This window comes from Gekko japonicus, unplaced genomic scaffold (assembly GCF_001447785.1).
Source record: "Gekko japonicus isolate JY-2015 unplaced genomic scaffold, Gekko_japonicus_V1.1 scaffold1363, whole genome shotgun sequence".
Classification (NCBI taxonomy): Eukaryota; Metazoa; Chordata; class Lepidosauria; order Squamata; family Gekkonidae; genus Gekko; species Gekko japonicus.
In genome coordinates, this window is record NW_015163643.1 from 417,237 (window position 1) to 429,463 (window position 12,227).

The 12,227-nt window shown below is 42.9% G+C and overlaps 1 protein-coding gene across 1 annotated transcript in view; it reads left to right on the top strand.

Annotated features, from left to right (window-relative positions):
- Window positions 1–11,356, top strand: part of LOC107107331 (keratin, type I cytoskeletal 42-like) — a 16,516-nt gene extending 5,160 nt beyond the window's left edge. The window contains exons 2-8 of the mRNA XM_015407613.1: window positions 1,444–1,526; window positions 2,653–2,809; window positions 4,861–5,022; window positions 5,989–6,114; window positions 9,107–9,327; window positions 10,434–10,480; window positions 11,259–11,356. Of these exons, the coding sequence (XP_015263099.1) occupies window positions 1,444–1,526; window positions 2,653–2,809; window positions 4,861–5,022; window positions 5,989–6,114; window positions 9,107–9,327; window positions 10,434–10,480; window positions 11,259–11,356 (894 nt within the window). The remainder of the gene's footprint in view (window positions 1–1,443; window positions 1,527–2,652; window positions 2,810–4,860; window positions 5,023–5,988; window positions 6,115–9,106; window positions 9,328–10,433; window positions 10,481–11,258) is intronic.
- The last annotated feature ends 871 nt before the right edge of the window (window positions 11,357–12,227 follow it).

Genomic DNA, 12,227 nt, shown 5'->3' on the forward strand with positions numbered 1-12,227 from the left:
ATAGACAACTTAAAAACTGATAAATCACCAGGGCCAGATGGCATACATCCGAGAGTTCTGAAAAAACTCAAATGTGAACTTGTGGATCTCCTGACAAAAATATGTAATCTTTCCTTAAAATCTGCCTCCATTCCTGAGGACTGGAAGGTAGCTAATGTCACTCCCATCTTTATAAAGGGTTCCAGAGGAGATCCGGGAAATTACAGGCCAGTCAATCTGACGTCGATATTGGGTAAATTGGTGGAAACCATTATTAAGGAAAGAATTACTAGGCACATAGATGAACAAAACCTATTGAGGCAGACTCCTGTCTCACAATACAAGAACTCGTGGGCACTCAATGAAATTGCTGAGCGGTTGGGTTAGAATGGATAAAAGGAAGTACTTCTTCACCCAAAGAGTGATTAACACATGGAATTCACTGCCACAGGAAGTGGTGGCGGCTACAAGCATGGATGGCTTCAAAAGGCAATTAGATAAGTATATGGAGCAGAGGTCCATCAGTGGCTATTAGCCACAAGGTATAGATAGGGGCTCTGGGGCAAGTGATGCTCTTCTTTGTGCTTGGGGGGGTCAACAGTCGGAGGGCTTCTAATGTCCTCGCCCCACTGGTGGACCTCCTGATGGCACTGGTATTTCTGGCCACTGTGTGATACAGAGTGTTGGACTGGATGGGCCTTTGGCCTGATCCAACATTGGCGTCTCTTATGTTCTTATGTACCTACTGTCTGTTTTGGATTATAAACTCCTGGGGAACAATGCAGAACTCTGTACAGCACCATGAAAAACGATGCAGCTGTCTAAATAAGATAATAATTCTCCACCATGTGACTGGAGAATGTCCTGCTTCTTAAAAGCAGAGGTGATCTCCTTTAGAACTGATGAGTTCACACTAGGCTTCCACTGTGCTGTTATTGAATGTGGGCCTGGAGGGAGCTAACCATCACTGACTAGCCACGGCAAAACAGCAGGCTTCATGTATTGACTAGCATGTGGCAATATAGCTTCTCTTATGTAAAAGTATGGTTGAGGATTTCCACTTTCAGTCACCTTAAAGCATTTATGTTGCCACTTCTAACATTTCAGTACTTCTAAAAATTTCAGTGTTGATCTGAAGTCCTACAGATATGTGGGGCACTTCTGTGTGTTTTGGTTTCCTGGGCAGCATGGGCCAGGGAACAATTACCTGTCTTCCCCTTGGACAGTCTTAGCTGAATACTCCTGCACATGTCTTGCAGTACTGGAAGCTGCCTGCCTGGACAAATCTTGAGAAGCTACCATTTCTACCGATAACTATTGAAAGAGCAAAGCAGTTCCATCCCTGCTCACAGATACCTTAATTTCTCCTATGCAATCCTTCCGAGGAAATTTTCTGAGGTGGCTTGCTGACTTCAGATCAATGACTACCCTTCTTGGTCTCTGTACACATTTGTTGTTTTTCAGATTATTGCAGCACGACTAGACAACACTCAGCTCATCCTGCAGATTGACAACACCAAGCTGGCTGCTGATGATTTCCGAGTAAAGTATGTGCATATGGCAAAGAAAAATGAATAAGTAGTAACTAAAAGCTGAAGTGAAAGTAAACACACACTATTGTCTGAGATCCTTCGGCTGCCAAGATCAATGTTGTCTACTCCAGGGTCTCAGGCAGAGGTCTTTCAAGTCACCTATGCCTGATCCTGGAGATGGTAATGGAGCATCAGAGTTTGACTCAAGCTTGCACAGGGTCTGTTCTATAAACTCCTGAACCTGCACCTCTCATTTCCTCCCAAAACATTTTCTTTGGAGCACCTTCTTTGGGGGTCTGTAACTCAGACCCTGCAAAAACTCCATTCCTCACCAAATTTGGAGGGAAGATAGAGGACAGTCAGCCAGAGAACTCCTGCAAGTTTGGTGTCTCTAGCATTCTGGGTGGCCATTCTATTGCGTCATGAACCTCATGAACCTAGTTTGTTTGACATCTAAAAGTTCGTGACAGCTTGTGGCTCGTGAACTGGGTATGCCACAAACCATAAACTATCCCATCCCTAGTCCAGTGGCACCTTTAAGACCAATAAAATTTTATTCTGTGTATAAGCTTTCATGTGCATGCACACTTCTTCAGATACATTGAAACAGAAGTCACCAACCATTATATATACATACAGGGTGGGGAGGATGTTACCAGAATAAAATTTTGTCGGTCTTAAAGTTGTGAATGGACTCAAACTTTGCTCTGCTGCTTCAGACCAACACAGCCACCCACCTGAATCTATCACCATAGCAATTATTCATGAGAAGCTGTCTAGAGTTACTAGAAACTGGAAGATCAAGATGGGTAGCCATGTTAGTCTCCATGTAGCAGTAGCAAAGAGCAAGAGTCCAGCAGCACCTTAAAGACTAACAAAATATTTGGCAAGGTATGAGCTTTTCTGAGTCACTGCCCACTTCTTCAGACACATCTGGATTTGAAGAAGTGAGCAGTGACTCACAAAGGCCTGCCATATATTTCGTTAGTCTTTAAGGTGCTACTGGATTGCTCTTTTCTACTAGAAACTGGAATTTAGGGTTAAGAAGTCACTTATGGTTAGATCTGTGGATTAAGACTGTAAATGCTGAGCATATTCTAACTGCCCCAGAACGTAATATATCTTTTAAAAAACTGAACAGGTATGAGACTGAGCTGGGACTTAGACAAAATGTGGAAAATGACACCACAGGGCTGCTGAGACTAATTGATGACTTGACCCTGGTAAAGGCTGACTTGGAACATCAGGTGGAAGGTCTGAAGGAAGAACTGGCTTACCTCAAGAAGAATCATGAAGAGGTGAGCAAGTGACTTATTGAACCATCAGAGATTTATGAATTTTCTCAGCTCCAGCCACAGAAATAAAAAGGAGAATTCACAGAACAATTCGTGCAAGATCTGTAAAAATTGCCTTTGGTTTTTTTTTATTGTTGTTCTTTTCTCTTTTTTAAAGAAAGCAACCAAAGGGACGAGGGAGAGATCAGATCAGGGCCACAGTGGAGCAGGAAGAGCTTTTAACTTATTCTTCTTGTTTCCTCATCCCTGAAGAAGTTATTTGAATACCATTAGCCACAGCTTACTATGTTCTGTAATTGACACATCTGGCCCTTTTGTGTCTCTTTGTCTTAATTCAGGGGTACCCCAACCTTTTTGAGTATGTGAGTACCTCTGGAATTCAGTTTGGTGGGCACGACTGCAAAATGGCTGTTACAGAAAGGGTGACAAAAAATGACAGGGAGAAAGATCATGAATAACTCTAAAAGTTACTCTTCAGCATTACAGGAAGAAGTCTGTTTAATAGTTCTGGAAAGAGCACTCTCAGCCGCACCGACCTCACAGGGTGTCTGCTGTGGGGAGGGGAAGGGAAAGGAGATTGTGAGCCACTCTGAGACTCTTTCGGGTAGTGAAGGGCGGGGGGTATAAATCCAGTCACCTCCTCCTCTCTTCTTCGTCTTCTTTTTAAATGAACATATTGTTGAATATGTTTTCTTGCATACACCAGGCGTACCTTCAGTCACATGATTTAGTTTCTTGTGCTGTGGTGGCAGCTGCTGGAGCAATTTTTTAAAAAAACTGCACAGGTCTCTAGCGGCCAATTAGAAGCCCCGCAGAGTAAAAGCCCCACCTGGCCCTGATCACTTTCCAAAAAAACTTGATGGGAGCCGAAAAAGGTTTCAGTGGGCAACATGGGCACTCAAAAGCACCACACTGGGGAGCCTTGTCTTAATCATTCCTCTGTTGATCTACACAAATACAGGCCACACACAACACAGGAACCAATGAGAGACTATGAGAGCAATACAAATTCAAACAAAAATGAGAAACAATCTGGTTTAGATACTGCATTATTTTATTCAGTGAGGAGTAAATGCTCTCACTGAAGCCAGTCACCTGTACTGTGCACCTGCTATTTCATGTAGTTACCAGAACCTCATTCCTGGTCACCAGGGCATCTTTTGATATCATGCATATACAAATGTTTTCATTTATATATGAGAGCATGGACTCTAATATGGGACAACCGGGTTTGATTCCCCACTCCTCCACATACAGCTGCTGGTGTGACCTTTGGTCATCACAAGTTCTTTCAGAGCTGTTTTCTCAAGAGCAGTCCTCGAAAGAACTCTCTCAGTACCACCCACCTCACAGGGTGTCTGTTGTGGGGAGGGGAAGGGAAAGGAGTTTGTAAGCCGCTCGACTCCTTCAGGATCTGAATCCAATCTCCTCATCCTCCTCTCCTTCTCCTTTATGTTTGCAGTAGTTGAAAGAGAGTCTATAAGTAAGAACTGGGCCAGCAGCTAAGCAGATTGTGGAAAGAAGTCATAGAAACAATGTCTGTGTGGGGTGAAAGGTCTTCTGTTAAGCAATATGGGAGCATACTTATAGAAATATTTGATTGGGATGACCATGGATGTGGCAGTTACTGAGAAGATTCCATCTTTAGAAGTCAGCAAGAATTCACTATGTAAAAATATCTGCACTTCATTAATATGGAGGCCCAAATGTTATATGAGTACCAAATACTAATGGGGGGTGATCCATCAGTGGCCAAAGGCTGGTTAGGCTACTGGCAGATCTCAAGAATAACAAAGGAATGCTGGAGTCCAGCAGCAAGTAAAACCACAGTCGCAAAAATGATAGACTTCATAAACTGCACACAGTACTCAGATTAGATTTCCCTAGTTTAATCTAATCTTTAGTTTCGGTTCATTTTCTGGAAGGCCACCAGGGTAATGTCATTTTGAAGAGAATGCAGAGCATGAGCTCATATTTCAGGGCACTGAACTACAGCATGGGAGTGCTCAGAGGACTGGATGCAGGCTGCTGATAACCAGCACTATTGTTTGCAGGAAATGGAGAGACTGCGCCGGCAGCTGAGTGGCACTGTGACAGTGGAGGTGGATGCCGCTCCAAGCATTGACCTTGCGCAGATAATGGACAATATGCGTCAGCAATATGAAGCCATGGCAGACAAACACCGTGAAGAAGCTAAACAACAGTTTGAGAAACAGGTGATGGGCATTAAAACAACTATGGGTGATTCTACATCTAGCATTCACTCCACATTTTCTGAACACTGAGGAAAAGGGGCAGCTCAAAACCACATTCAAATACCTCAGGGTAACACCATACTGACTACAAAGTCACCCTGAATGGTGCAGAAGGTACTACAAAACCCGATGATCAAAGATACTCAAAGTGGTATGCAGTCTAGGGTACCATAAAATCCAATGATCAAAGAAAATGAAAGCAGCAACGTGGGTTTCATAAAACAATGGAGGGGAAAGCCAATGCAGAATCGCCCTGTGATTTGCATGGCTCAGCAGAGAGGGGGAGTTCTGTTATAAGCCTTGCCTGCTGACAACTCCACAGCTGAAGTCAGTGGCAGCCCATGCCTTCTTAGGCCCCTGCAGGCCAACGAAGTAGCCCTTTGAGGCACTGGGGAAGGGCAGGGTGCCAGGAGGAGGCCCAGATGGAGAGCCCATATGCACCAGTTCCACACACCCCAAAACACCTCAAAGGGTGTTGAGTGAGTCCTAACCTGCCCACCCTCGGAGGCTCCTTTAAAAGACCGGCCCTGGATGAGCCAGACCTCTCCCACACAGTGTGGAAAAAGGTGTGAGACAGGACAGAGAGTTGTGAATGAAGCTGAACCCCCCCCATCCCCATTAACTGAGGCACTGCCCAACTTGCCAAAGGACGCTGAAGGATGTGGCAGCTCCAGGCTCTGACCCTGACAAATATTATATTTAAAAATCTACTGCCGAAATAATCAGACACCCATAATCAACAGAATTTTAACCTAACCAATTAATTGACTGACACTGAAATTCTGTGCTGAGTTACTCCAAACTAAACTTGCAGATTTCAAAAGGTCCAGACAGGAGTAACTCTGCATAGGTTTGTCCTCTAAATGTTGCAGACCTAACAATTGTTTTATATGTATTTGAATCTTCTTTTCCTTCTCTGTATTTCAGATTGAAGAATGGAATGTGGAAATAACCACGAACACCCAACAAGTTGAGAGCAACAGAAATGAGATTACAGACCGGAGACGCATCCTCCAGGGCCTGGAGATTGAACTCCAATCCGAGCGTAGTTTGGTAAAGTATCCTGAACTAATCCAATACAAAGTTTTAGTCTAGTGGCACCTTTAAGACCAACAAAGTTTTATTCAAGGTATAAGCCTTCATGTGCAAACACATTTATGCAGATACTAGGGCACATAAAAACGTATACCGAATAAAACTTTGTTGGTCTTAAAGGTGCCACTGGACTCAAACTTTGTTCCGCTGCTTCAGACCAACATGGCTACCCACCTGAATTTAATCCAACACAATTGCACTTGATTAAATAATACTTTGGGATGCTGCTTGCTGATCTATAGAAGTGCCCTGAAGAGGCAGGTACATCTGCTATTGCTCCTACATCTGGAGTGAGCTGGACACAACAGTATGCTGTTGGCAAGACAGTGACAGGAACATTCTTGGCTCTCTTCCTTGAACAAAGTACTCAAAGATCATAAATTTTGCATAGCGTGCATATATCATTATGGCATAAATGTTGCAGAGTTGCAGAAATAAGGGGAAAACATGCCCACAAATGGTAGTATACAGTGGGCATTATGGAATGCTGTTGATGGGACTGATCATTAACAGATATAATTACTGCTGAGCCACATGTTCTCCAGATTGAGTCTTGCCCTCCAAAACCTCTGCAATTACCCTTTTTCATGCCTGTCCCCCAGCCACTCTTTTTTCACCTTTGCTGCTGCTGTGGTAGCCATTGTTTGCTGTTTTATTCATTCATTTCTTCCAGTGTTCATTTATTTTTATTGAGATTTTTACCTTTACTTTCTGCCTCATAGGGCAGCCAAGGCAGCTAACAAATGAACATATCAAATTTAAAATCTCATCTTAAAAGCCATTAAAACAAAACGCATCAAAAACAAATGCATCATTGAAACAACTTAAAACCAGAAATTAAAATAAGTACAAAAGAAAAAAAAGCAATAGTTAAAACACTGGGGAGGGAGGAAGAATCACATAGAGAATGCCAAGTGGAGCAAAAGTTGCAATCTTCACCCACTGGCAGAAAACAGCAACAGAAGGGGACAGGTTTCATTCTTTCTCAATTCCCAGACTGTTAGGGGTCACATAATGGATACAAATGGTTTGTAACCAGCAGGATTCAGTGATGTTTTCATGTCAGAGAAGGCAAATAAAGCCTCCTGTACCATTCATTTAAATGATACTAGCCAATCAGAGATCACTTCAAGAATCAACAGCTTCTCAGTCCTTTCACAATGATCCCAGAAAAATCACTGAGGGGTCAGGTATCAAATTCTGGCAAACTCTGGCCCCGGTCACACGGACAGGAAACTGCGGGGGGGAAGCGTGGCTGTTTGCCCCAGGGCAAACTAACACGCAGTAAAGCGATCATACCTCCTGTGGAGGTTCTGTGGAGGAACCGTGGAGCTTCCGTGGTTACGGAGAGGCGTCGATCACAACACATGCCTGCGCGCAACGAAGAAGCGCGCGGCGCGGCGAACTGGGTTTCTTTTTTTGTGTACACTACGAATGCGCATGCTCCGTTGGGTGCGTGTGCGCAACCACGGAGACTTGGGGGGAAAAAAACCCTTCTTCGCAAGGGGACATGGACGGGCGCCGGATGCCACCGGAAACGCGATCAGACGCCCGCCCTTGCCCCGCAGTTTCCGGAAACTAGTACCTCCGAGGTACTAGTTTTTTGCTCCGTTTTATCGGCGGTTCGCCACAGTTCAACCACGGGAGCTCTACGCTCCCCAGATGTTGCCGTGTGATCGCGCCAGGTAACTCCGCCTCTCTTCCGTCTATTTAGCGTGGCTTCTGCTCCGTGTGAACGGGGCCAGAGTTTGCCAGAATTTGATACCTGACCCCTCAGTGATTTTTCTGGGATCATTGTGAAAGGACTGAGAAGCTGTTGATTCTTGAAGTGATCTCTGATTTCTTTTATGCAACTAGAAACCCATTTCAGCTCACTGAAACCAAATCCTAGATTCTCTAAACCCACACCACTTTTTCAGTAATCTGCACTCACTGCATGACATATTTGCTTCAAGCATTTTCAATATAGTATTTTATATGGACATCTTTTTCACCTTATTCCCCAAATTACAATTCCTATTCAAAAGACTCTTGTTTCTCCCAAGTTACAAGACATCTTTTCAGCTCCTGTTTCAATTCTGAATGCTTACTGACTCCAAAGCAACATATCCGAATGTAAGACAGGAGTTCCAACTTTAACTAGTTTTTTTCTGGAGACCAGTCAAGACTAGTAAATTGCTACTAGATATTGGAATCATCATGCCACTATAGGGAAGACAATGAACATCAGGAGTAAAATTAGGGTTGTTTGAGATAAGTGGGCAACGTGTGAAACTTTGGGATGAACTGATAGTTGATTTTAAACTGTATTTTCGTACATTAATTTGTAAATTGCCCAGAGCCCTGTGTACTCAGAGATGGGGCGATTCAGAAATTTAATAAATAATCATCATAATAATGAAAATTTAATTTACAAAGCTTAGAAAAGCTTTAGAAGGGGATTAGATAAATTCATGGAGGATAAGTCTATCAGTGGCTACCAGCCATGGTGATTGAGGAGAACCTCCACATTCAGAGGCACTAAACCTATGAATCCCAAAGCCAGGAGGGAACATCAGGGGAAAGCCTCAGCCTCCCTGCCCTGTTGTTGGCTTTCCAGGGGAACTGGTTGGCCACTGTGTGAGACAGAATGCTGGACTAGATGGACCATCAGTCTGATCCAGCAGGGCTCGTCTTATGTTCTTAACCTCTTGAATTTCACATGTGAAACACAGACTACTATGCTATTGGCTGTCTGTTGTCTGAGGATGATGCTAAGCCCACCATCTGATATAAACTAACACTTTATATTTTATAATATATATAATTGTATTGCTCTGTTTTTATCTATTTTCTGTTTTAACTGTTTGATATTTTATGTGAGCTGCCCTGAGCCAGCCTTGGCAGGGAGGGAAGGATATAAATTAGATGAATAAATAAATAAGTAAATGAATTTGGTATCTTTTGCTAGAAAACAAATACAGAGAATGCTGTGGCAGAGATTGAGGCACGTTATGGAGTGATCCTGGCCCAAATACAGGCCTCTATTGCAAATGTGGAGACCCAGCTGCTGCAGATGCGAGAGGACATGGAGCGGCAGAGTTTTGAGTACAACAGCCTCTTGGATATTAAGGTCCAGCTAGAGGCGGAGATTGCCACCTATCGTCGCTTGCTGGAAGGAGAAGATAGCAGGTAAGAGATAGACCAAAGATAGACCAAAAATTGAACACACTGGCAAGCTGCCACTGTCCAGTAGGAAGGATACTGAAAAACAGAGTGGACGTTTCTGGAATGTTACAAAGCACAGACCAGGGCAGAGAGGAAATCTTTAAAATAGCCTGTTAGCTGGGCTGTTAACTGGGGGCAAGGAAACATCAGTAAAGCACCCCTTTCACCCCTTGATCTTCTCTCTCTCTGTGTTGTATCCTTCCTGTCTCCCATTCATTGTTGTTTTCTGTATATATGTTATCCCCACTTGGGCTTCTGTATACACATGTGTGTTTATGTTCCCCATCCCCCTTCGTCCGATATGCATATGTGTGCTTGGCTCTGCCTTCTGTTCTGTGGCAGCCAAGTTGTGCTCGGCTGTATTTCCAGTAGCAACCATTTTGTAGTGGTGCTTGCAAACCTGTCTTAAAACCTTTCTTAAAATTCCAAAGGTGTCGGCTCAGGAATGTTGCCCATCCCCACCCCCCACCCTGGTAGAATTATGAGAGGATTGAATTTGGATCAGGGAAACCTTGGCTGCTTCCGCATGCAGATCTTTCCCCATGTGGAACAGACATGTGGGCTTCGGTTCAAAGGAAGGATGGAAAAGTGGCCACGGTCCATTATCCATCCTTTGGCCCTTTATAGAGCTCCCCCCCCCCTTTTCCAGTTGAGTTGTGCTGTAACTTCACAGCACAGCTAGGAAGGGGAAAGGAGGATTTAGAATAATCTCCAAGACATTTGGGCTTTTGCAGACATAACAGAGGGAAAGGAAGGGTGGTGGCAAAGCAGTGAGCGGCTCAGAGAAAGGGGGCCAGGATGCTGTTCCCACTTGCCCCCACCTCACTTGTTGCTGCTGCTGCTGCTGCTCTATATTAGCAGCATATTTTTTGCAACCCCATGTGGATGCAGGCCTGGCTTCAACTCCGTATTTACTGAGTGATCTGGGACCTACCCCACAGACTTGATGTTAGACTAAAACATCAGCAACCATGTGTTGCTGCCTTGAGGGGTTTTTTTGGAGGAAATGACTACTTCTTAAAAGTCAGAACTGTGTGTTTACAGAATATATTTTACTTTGTTTAATACAGATCTATTTTGGAACTGGAGATTGCAAAAAGAGAAGAAGCTGAGAGAGGTATGACAGCTGACACCTCGTCCCTCTTTTTGAGAGCAAACTTCTGTGGGGTTTCCACTGAAAAAAAGTCAATTGCATTACAACAGTTTTTCAAAGTTGTGCGGAAACTTTAGTGAACAGATAACTGACTTGGGTAAAGGGGTATTTTGCACTCCTGGTAGCAGCTGCAACCCTCAAACTCTTTATAAGGCAATGAAATTAATATCAAATTCACACTGAACAAATGTAGTCTTTTAAAGAATTTTCTATACTCAGGAACACTCTTCAAAATACACTATTTTCTTGCAAGCAGTACCCGTATATGGAGTCACTTTTTGAAAAGCAGGTGGCAAACTATGCATTTCTCTCAGAAAAACAACCTGCATGGCCATAAAACACATGTTTATTCCATAATATGCTACCTGGAATATATATTATTTCTAGGGTGTTATATAATGGAAGGAGTGGAGATTTAGGTTACTTCTACATTGAGGTTTTACTCCATGTGCCTCCCCCATCTGAAATAGGTTGTGGGGATGTTTCCATACAACATCACTGTTTATTCATTCCCCTTCCAGGTTGTATCCAGTTTTGTTACATTTCCTTCCCCAGGCCTGCTTTGGTACAGTCATTTGGAAAAGACTGTACTAACTGCAGATTTGGTTACCATTTGTAGGAGGAGGTTTTCTTTTCTACATTTCCTCACCCACACTCAGCACCATTTCCTCCCCTACTGCATTGGTCTACCATTGATATCAATTGCCTGTTGTACCCAATAGCTACCTATTTTTATTTCCAGAAAAGAATAAAGTTCGGAAGATCAAGACTGTTGTTGAAGAGATGGTTGATGGAAAAGTGGTCTCATCCCAAGTCAGAGAGAGAGAAGAGAAGATGTAGCCAGCAGTGAAATGAAGTGCACCGTCTTTTAATGTTAATTGCAAACAAAAACAAAAAGCCCCTTTATTTCTATGCCTCTATGAAGCTTTTGAAGAGATCTAACAAGACAGTTGAGTTACAAAGAGAATCATCATGTTATTCATTAAAAAAAATCATATACTCTTTCCTTTCTTCCCACTATCTTTGCTTATGAATGGGTTGGATAATTGCAGAATGAAGACCCGCTGTGTAAAAGAACTCTCTTTAATTTCTTGAGATTTTCACTCATCTATCCTCATAGCTATAAGTAATTGAATAATTCCCCTGAGATTTCCAGATAAGCTCCCCACATAAAGAAAACATAATTTACCCAATTGAAAAAGAAAAAAGTCTCAGCCTCCAGGAGCAAAGTAAGAATGGTTTATGCAGGGCTGGACTTTTTCCAGAGAAGAAAATCATGGCTACTTTTAACATAGCTCTGCAAAGTAGACTGCTCTCTATTCACAGGGTTTAGGGAGCAATCCTACAGACGTCTATTCAGAAGTCCCTTTTTAATCAAAATGGTACACTCCCAGGAAAGTGTTTTTAGGATTACAGCTAAAGAATGCACCAAATTTTAAAGTGATTTTTAATTTATAAAATAATTCCTAATTTGTTTCTCCCGTAATGACATTATGCAACATAGCATGTTTCTTTCATCCTGTCTATATATGCTGGAATTCTGTACTAAAGGAAAAAAACTTTCAGACAAAACATCACATTTGTTTGGAAATGAAGTAAATATTGTAAATCAAGGTAATCTGCAAAAATGAATTTTATTTGCACTTCTTTGACTCTGCTTAATTTGGATAGGAAGGAGAGGCAGAATGTCTGGAGGAACCGGGGCCAATGA